Source organism: Oenanthe melanoleuca, chromosome 1 (genome assembly GCF_029582105.1).
Source record: "Oenanthe melanoleuca isolate GR-GAL-2019-014 chromosome 1, OMel1.0, whole genome shotgun sequence".
Lineage (NCBI taxonomy): Eukaryota > Metazoa > Chordata > Aves > Passeriformes > Muscicapidae > Oenanthe > Oenanthe melanoleuca.
This window is the reverse complement of record NC_079333.1, coordinates 103,864,550-103,873,051: the sequence shown is the minus strand read 5'-3', so window position 1 is coordinate 103,873,051 and position 8,502 is coordinate 103,864,550. Positions and strand designations below refer to the sequence as shown.

The 8,502-nt window shown below is 41.0% G+C and overlaps 1 protein-coding gene across 1 annotated transcript in view; it reads right to left on the bottom strand.

Annotated features, from left to right (window-relative positions):
* Positions 1-272: 272 nt before the first annotated feature.
* The window catches only part of OTC (ornithine transcarbamylase), a 29,121-nt gene continuing 20,891 nt past the window's right edge, over positions 273-8,502 (bottom strand). The window contains exons 8-12 of the mRNA XM_056491995.1: positions 3,973-4,095; positions 3,249-3,302; positions 2,988-3,137; positions 2,344-2,481; positions 273-332 (exon numbers count right to left, since the gene is read on the bottom strand). Of these exons, the coding sequence (XP_056347970.1) occupies positions 273-332; positions 2,344-2,481; positions 2,988-3,137; positions 3,249-3,302; positions 3,973-4,095 (525 nt within the window). The remainder of the gene's footprint in view (positions 333-2,343; positions 2,482-2,987; positions 3,138-3,248; positions 3,303-3,972; positions 4,096-8,502) is intronic.

The window sequence follows — 8,502 nt, the reverse complement described above, 5'->3', positions numbered from 1 at the left end:
AACCATTAATGTACAACCTTGGAATGTTTTCCATGGTGCTGATCCCTAAACAGCAGGGCCAGCTTGGAGCATCCAGATGAAAAGCAGCTTCTGCAATGGTGTTTATTGTCTTGAACATTTTCACGGGTGTAATGCAATATTATACAGCTAACTATATGGTTTTATTAAAAAATCACTCATTGCCATGGTCCTTTCTGAAGAAGATCTATGTGTTTGCAGACCAGAATATTCTGCTGATGAGGAATATTTTTCTTCTGGCAGGAATCCAAGCATTAAAATGTGGGTTTTTGTAGCTGTGGTGAGTAATCAGTCAGCAGGGAAACCATGACAGCCTAGAGGAGGAAGAGAAGAAAAAATCCAATCACATTGGAAACAGATACTCCATAAAAATAAATAAGGGGGAAATATTTTCCAGTTCTGAAGCTTTGTGTTGAAAGTTATTATCCTGACAAAAAACGGCACACTTAGATTTATTTGCTAGAATTTCTGATGATGAATCAGGCAAGAGATGAAAATCAGTTAGGATGTTCTGTATTGTAGCTGATAGATTTTCTCAGTGTGGACAAAATATATTAATGGAGAGTTTAGGAGCAATTCACACAAGCATTTAGATCAAATGCTGAGGCCTTTTTGGCATGTTGTGATGTATTCTCAGCTACTTCTAGGAGATGCTGAAGGTACCCAGACATCACATGGGCTGGCTTGTGGATTCCAGCAGTTTCCATCAGCATCAGTGCCAGAGAATAAGGACTCTGAAATTTATCCCAGTTTAGCTATATAGTGAAACATGGAAAATCCTCACTGTGGCTAATAGTGTGCCATCTGCCCCTCCTGCCCTGCCTGCCCAGCCCTAGGCAGAGCTGTGACATGGCAGTGATGGGACTTCAGCCCAATAAAATGTGGTGCTGCTGTCCCTCCCACCCTGCGCCCACAACAAACCTCACACTGCCTTGGCAAGGCTTTCCCTGGTTCACACTGCTGTGATTTCACAGCAGGGTCTGACTGCTGTGGTGATTTTGGCCAGCCCTGGATTTGTGAGGTTTCTCCAGGGGCTGTGGTCTTGCTGCCTGTCCTTCTTTTCCCCCCACCAGTGCCCAGTGTGATGTGACAGGGTCACCCCAGGCACACAGAGGTGGCTGAATTCCAGCTCTGCAGCCCCTCAGTGCTGCCCAGTCGTGGTTGAACTCAGCCCTGCTTGGACCTACAGCTGAGCAAATGATCTGTTCTTCAGGAATGCTCTCTGTGCTGAAAGTGGTAGAAATTACTATATAAACAAGACCCATACATTCATTATTTTTATAGTTTGATAAAATACAAATATGGCATTTTCCTTTCCCCCCCCATCCCCCTCAAAAAATCTGGAACCCAAAGTAAAGGGCTTCTTTTCTTTTCTTTTTCTTTTTTTTTTTTTTTTTTAGTAATATTTAGGGCAATTAGAAACATTGCAAAATTGAAAAATCAGAGAATTTTGTTGAATTTTAAGAATAAAACTATGAATTTAACACAAATTTATTAGTAATTTTGACTGTGTCCAGTATCTGAGGTTTTAGCAAACACAACACTCAACCCTTTATTTATTCATTTGGAACACATCTAGACTTCATCTCAGAACTATGACAATGTCATCTCTGTTTTTCTTTTCACCTCTGAAAGTTTTCTCTAGCTTTTTGCAACTTGGTAGATCTCAAGCCAAAAATAAATAATAGGCTACTGAGATCTGGCAGTAATTTTTGAAATTCTAGGAATGCTGAGAGGGCAGTTATGGTTTATGTTAAATGCCAAGTGTCCTCTCATGGTTCCCATGGATCACACAGTGTTACCCACACCATGACTTTTCAGGATCTTTCAAATCTTTGCTCCTCGAGGATTTTCCCAAGGAAAGTTCCCATTAGTGTCAGCAGCAGCTTTTCTTGAGAGAAAATAACTGGTTTTAAGTGTTTGGGAAATGATATTTTCTAAGACTAGACCCTGGGACCTCAGCATTTAACAAGTTTTAATTGAGTAGCTGAGTTAATGATTAGAGTAAATCCAGTGATTTAATTACCAAAAAAAAAAAAAAAAAAAAAAAAAAGACAGTTTATATCATAGATTTCACTTAGTGATATAACCTGGGTCAAGCAACAGCAGATTATCACCAAGATAGATCACATTTGTATCCAGAAGTATTCATGCTACAATGTTATATAGTTAAAATCGTGATGTAATCTAGGGTAAATTTGAAACATATGTTTTAACATTCACTATTTATTGTGGAACCTGGTTGAATTCAAGCCTGTTATGTATGGCAGGACACAATTGACCCTAACCTCCAAATACTGTTATCTTCTTTTCTTTTTTTCTTACCATAATTGTCCATTTTCTGTTTTCAGCCTCCTGGAAAACCAATGATTGTGGAGAATAAAACACTTCATCATCAACTTCTTCAGGTTTTCTGGGTAAACAATGCAAAAAAGTCCAGTTGGAAGCAGCAGATTTTGCAGTCTGTAGATTAAAAAGAATAGAAAATAAAGACACATGTGAGGACATTAGTAAAATCCTTAACTAGTAAAAAGGTTAACAAATTTTATATTAACTCCCACTCTGGTTACTTGGATGATGAACTCAGAAGAATTCCACAGACTTCAAAAGAATTCCTCATCTGTGAATAAGATGGGAATATCTCCATGCAAGTCTGTAAGAGTTCAATGCTGACTTCACAAAAGTCAAAAAGTCACTCCAATTTCTCTGACTTTAGAAGGGGAGTGAAAACCCCTCTGCTGCACATGTTCTGGAGCTGGATCTCATTGGGAAGCTCTGAAAGGGGCCAAGCCATGTGGAGTGTATGACATAATTAAAACTTTATTATCTCTGTGAGTTTTTAAGCTGGAGGGAGCTTTGCATGTGGCTTTTCCATGGCCCCACTCAAACCCCCCCAAACTCATGCTTCGTTGATTCTTATAAATGCAAACTGCAAAAACATAAATAACCCCCAGAATCTCAGTTTTTACCTGCATTGTAATCTGATAACCTTGAAAGGCCTTCAGTCTTTCTTTCTTCTCCTCTTCTTGTCCCATGCTTATCCATGTGTCTGTGACTAAGACATTGGCACTGTCTGCAGCTTCCAAAGGGTCTGTTGTGAGAAGGAACTTGGTGCCATACTAACGTGAATAAAATAAGGAAGATCACTAAGACAAGGAACTTCAACTTCATTTATAATGAGAATAAACTCTATTCAAACTATTCTACTAGGCTGACTCTTTGGCTCCTACCTCTTTGGAGTTCTGTTCAGTCATTTTAGTTATCCTGAGGTCTGGTTCAAAGCCCTGACAAAAGAGATGACAGGTAAGACATCATGGAACTTGTATGAGATCTTCACTAATAATAAGAATGGTTAGAAAAATACTTATTGAACCATTGGCCATGGAAGAAGAATATCTTTCAGAACTGTAAAACTTGAGGAAATTAGGTTGATTGTGTTGAAAGTTTATTTTGGAGTTAAAGTGGTGGAAAATGTTCTAAAACATAAGAAAAAGGCAGTTTGACATCTACAGGATTAAATGCATATACAACATTTAATTTTTTTGTTATAAACTAATTTTTAAAAATATTTTATATTGTATTCTAATGCAACATTCTAAAATGCTGTGCCACAAATTTAAATGAAACAAGATGCAAGACTTCCACCCATTTGAAAAAGGCTTAATTTTACTTTTTATTTTGATGGGGAGAGTGCATTGGATGACTTTGTAAGGCTTTATCACATGGAACTGTGATCCTTCATGAGCTATACTCCTGTCATGTATTCCCATTTCTGATGCTGGACTCAGTAGAATCACTCCTGCTTGGTATTCAAATAGCTGGATTGGGATTTTGTTGCTTGGTTCTGCAAACAGGCACTCAGGATAGGTGCAGCTGGGGCCCTTGCCCAATGCCTGAGTGTGTGAGACAAGGCTGGGTGGTTTTGCCTTCCTTCCCCACGCAGGTTTCTCTTACCCTGGGAGTGGCAATCCTCAGGTGCACCCCCAGCTTGGCTGCACTGGCCATGAGGGACTGCAGGACGTTGTTGCCATCACCAATCCAGGCCATGGTGAGCCCCTTCAGCCCTCCATAGTGCTCCTGCCAAGGCAAGCACAGGCTCTGGGGTTGCATTTCCTCTGATGGACAGGAGGGAATGATCAGGAGGGTCTGTGCAAAGGCAGCTGGCTGTCTTCAAGTGCTGCCTGCATGGACCACACCTGGAATTACTTCTCCTACAGGATGATCACTGAGGGAATGCCTCCATGTGATACAAGAATGCCCAGGTGCTGCTGCTTCCCCTGGAGAAGTCACATTGGCACAGGTGCCATGAGGTGAGGCTCAGGCTGAGAGATTCAGCACCAGACACAAAGTGATTTTAACATCACTGATGTGCAGCTGTTCTTTGGGCCTCATAAGCATCAGTGAATGTTAGAAATCCTTAATTTACAGACAGTCCTAATGCCTGGAATAGAACTCCTTCCAGCTCTCCCCCAAATTGTGAAAATATCCCTACTGAGGTCTGGCTTGGTTGCCTGTGGCCATGGCTGTGGGTTCTTTCTGAGCCCTGGTGCTCTAAGGCACAAAACTCCAGAGCTCTAGGCTCCTACACTGAGCTCTTGGCTCTTACTTCCTTGGGTTATCTTAAATAAGCAAAGCAGCTAATAGTTAAAAAGGTTATTTGTTACAAAGCACATCTTATTACAAAGCACATCAGTCTCAGCAGGCAAGCAGACAAGCAATGGCAAAAAGCAATGGCAAAGCAGCTTCCAATAAGTGAATGGCTTGAAGCCCTGGCAAAAGCCAATGGCTAAAAGCAAGTGGCTAAAAGCCACAATGGCTAAAGCAACAACTCTCCCCAATACATACTCTTATATAGGATTTTTCCAACAAGCTAAGATGCAAGCTCAGACCACCAGTCTTTAACCTATTATGCTAATTTCTTAGCACACCAGGTTATGTATAACACTATGCATACACCCTATCTTGTTATATATAAGAAATGTAAGCAATATTCTTACTATAACTCTATTATGTCTAAGTCCTGTCTACAGCTGTGGTCCTGGAGCCTCTGCTGAAGATATCAGTATGTTTGCAACCTTCACTAGAACACTCACTGCTACTGTGGCATTTGAGACCTTTTACTTACTAAAAGCACTAGAACTCACTCTAAAACTTATTCAATCCCTGCACTCTGATTTCCCCTAACTCACTAACTCCAACCCATGGCAGTGGCCATGTCCTGGGAGTGCATCTTCACCCACAGCTGCACAGGACAGCAAAGAGCAGCACTCTGAAAGCAGCTGTGCCACCCATGGCCTGCAGCATTTGTTCTCATTGTTCAGACAAAGAGGGCAGGGATTTTTTATTTTTTTTTTAAATGTGGATTACACAGACTTGAAACAGCATTACAGAGTTAACTGTGGCTTTGCCTGATGGCACTTACAGCCTGGCCATGTGCAGTTACTCTGTCCTTCCACCCCAGCAGATAAGGCCTAAGGAGGAACAAGAGTAACAGGGGTTACATATTTACAGAGCAGGGCAATTTGAAGCTCCTTAATGAGCCTTGTTTTAAATATACATGTTTGTAGGCACTCAAACTGATACCAAAATTTTTACAAAGATATAACCAAATTCTCCTGCTCTGCAAAACTACCTCATGACTTGAAACAGTTTCTGGAGAGCCTTTTATTCTTAGTTCAAATCTGGGCCGTGCTACAATTGTACTGTAGTAGCTGGAAGCCAGACAGAGTTTCAACACTTTGTGTGACATGATTCAATGCTTGTCAGAGAGGATAAGCATCCCCATTGTACTAAGTGGCAACCTTGCAGGCAGTTGCAGAAAAGATGCCAAAAGACTGAACAGGGAAAGGGCTGGGACTACCCCTCCTCTCCTGGCAGCAGCTTCTCCTAAACAAATAGATTGTGAAGTTGTTCCAGAGCAAAGTTATTAGCATTTCTTCCAGTGACCACAGTTTTGAGTCAAAAATAGTAGTATTTGAAATATTGAAAGACATTAAAATGCTGTAAACATCTAAATCTGATGGAGTCCCAGACTGTTCAGGTTTAAGGGCTAAAACTACAGTATTGCAAAAATGCTTTTTCAGCCAAAGTTTGTTAACAACAGGCTCATTGGCAGAGGTTGGATGCAAGGGCATTTACAGGAGAACAAATCAGGACTTGGTGGACATGGAAGTTATTTCAGGATAACCATTCTGCAGGTCTCCAAGGATCTTTCAAAGTACTTCCACATCTCCTAGCAATGCTGCTCCTAGGAGAAGGCCAAACTGAAGCATTTATTTAAGGTGTTGTTTCCATTTAGGGCTTAGTGATAGCTGAGACCAGAACCCACAGCCAGAAGCAAGTGAGGCAGTCCTGAGTTCTTTTCATCTCACTGTTTAAAAATAGACATCTCAGCCCTAATACTCAGAGTATTGACTAGAGTCACAAATATACTGCTATGTTAAACAACTTCACCTTATTTCCAGTTGCTACCCTGCATTAAAAGAAGCTAAGTGCTTTCCTCTATTTTCCCAAGCTACAAGCTGTTACAGATAAAATATGGAGCACTGGATGTGTCTGCATAATGATCCCTGTTACACACTTCAAATTGCAAACCACATCTGCAGTGACTACTGTACAGAGTGGACATAGCTGAACTGATTTAATGAAGATGTTTTGCTAATGGAGGGAGTCACAGCAAGGCAGAATCAAGCTGTGTGTGTGCTAGTGGAGCCTGTTTTGTATCCTGTGCTAGGCTTTATGCTGCCACTGGTGCACTGCTGCTGTAATTCAAACCTCTTCATCTAAAGCCAGACCACTGTGACTGTGACTGTACTGCTTACAAGCAAACACACACACTCAGCTTCCAGCAAAGATGAGGGGACTGTTAGTCAGAGCCAGACAGCTTGGAGGAAATACAAAAGCTACAGTAAATGAGACACACTTCCCCTCCTGCCCACTCTCTCTTTTATAGTATGTGCTTATGCAATTGCACAGGTGAAATCCTGCTAAAAGTGTTTTGCCATGACAGTAACAGTAAATTAAATGAGAGGCTTTACAATATCTGCTGATCACCAGAACCCCTGAAGATATTTCCCCTTTGCATCTCTCCCCAGTTTTATGTTCTATTGATGTAGGCTTTACTCCTGCATGGGTGTTCTGCAGTTTCACTCTGCATTTGGAACATGACTCTTGGTAAAGCCACACATAAAAACCAATGTATTTAGAAAGTCAAGCCCTTCTCCCTTATGAAACCTGTTTGACAAACTAGTAAATGCTGCTGTAGTACCATAAAACTTGCCTGTGCTATTCTCATGAAAAAATCCCAGCTAAACAAGTAATACCAATTTTACATTAAATTTTCTCACCCTCATATTACTTTTACAGTATTTCATTCTGTTCTTATCCATGGCTGCAGTGTATCAGGATAGGCAACCCAGGATAAAAATAAGTATGCTCAGTGATTTGACCCTGCTGTATGAGTGGAAAAGACTGAGCTAACTAATTAGGGACATTTGTGTCTGCCTCTGCCTGGACTTGCTTCCAGTGAGACTGAAACTCTGACACCATTATAGATTAATTCTGAAATGTTTGACCACAACTGTCATAACAGCCCTCAATTAAAACAAGCTTTTGAATAATGAATCAATAATCTGTCAAATTTTAAAATCAAATGCCAGGGACTAATCAAAGCTTTAGCCCTTTGGGAGACAGTGCAATCCAGTAAATGAGAAACTGGGCAAACTTGGATCTTCCTGCTCTCAAACTGGGCTTAAGGCAGATGCTGGGCCAGTTATCTTTCTTACTCCCATGCTGGTTGTTGTCATGGTTATTGATACAGTATATTTTAGAGGATGGGGACAGATAATAGTTGGGATTTATAATTGTTAGAATAATAAAGGTTATAATGGTGATGAATTTAAAAACTAATAATTTGAGGTCTTGGGGTAACACAGCAAGGAGAAGTTGAGAATATATTGCAGACCTATTCAAGTTGGGCAACATTATTTGTTATGCTGTTTAAAAAGAAATCACCAATGTATTTCTTATGCCAACCATTGCTTTCTGAAAAAGAAAGTTCCCCCCAGAGCAGTGACATAAAAAGCTAGTGGCATATGGATCCACTCTAATTACCAGCCTGGCCATCCTGCAGTCAGCTACAAGTGAGCTGATTTGGCCAGTGACATTAATATCAATTGAATCAATGTCAATACCCAGGCTGTCTCTGGAATACAAATTGTGTGATGCTGCCCTCCAGCCACGCTGAGCAGAGCAGAGCTGAGCACAGCTCCTGCCCAGGACACCGAGAGGCACTGGCTGGACTCAGCTCATGGCTGTCAGCACAAGCTGGGCAGTAAAGGGGCTCAGTGTGTGCCCACAAACTCACACTCCATAAAGGCCAAATCCCCAAATCCCCAAAATAGAGTTCTTTATATGTTTGCAGACATTTTGAGTGGGTTATGGCTCAAGCACACTCAATTCAACACCCTCATTAAGATGGAAGGT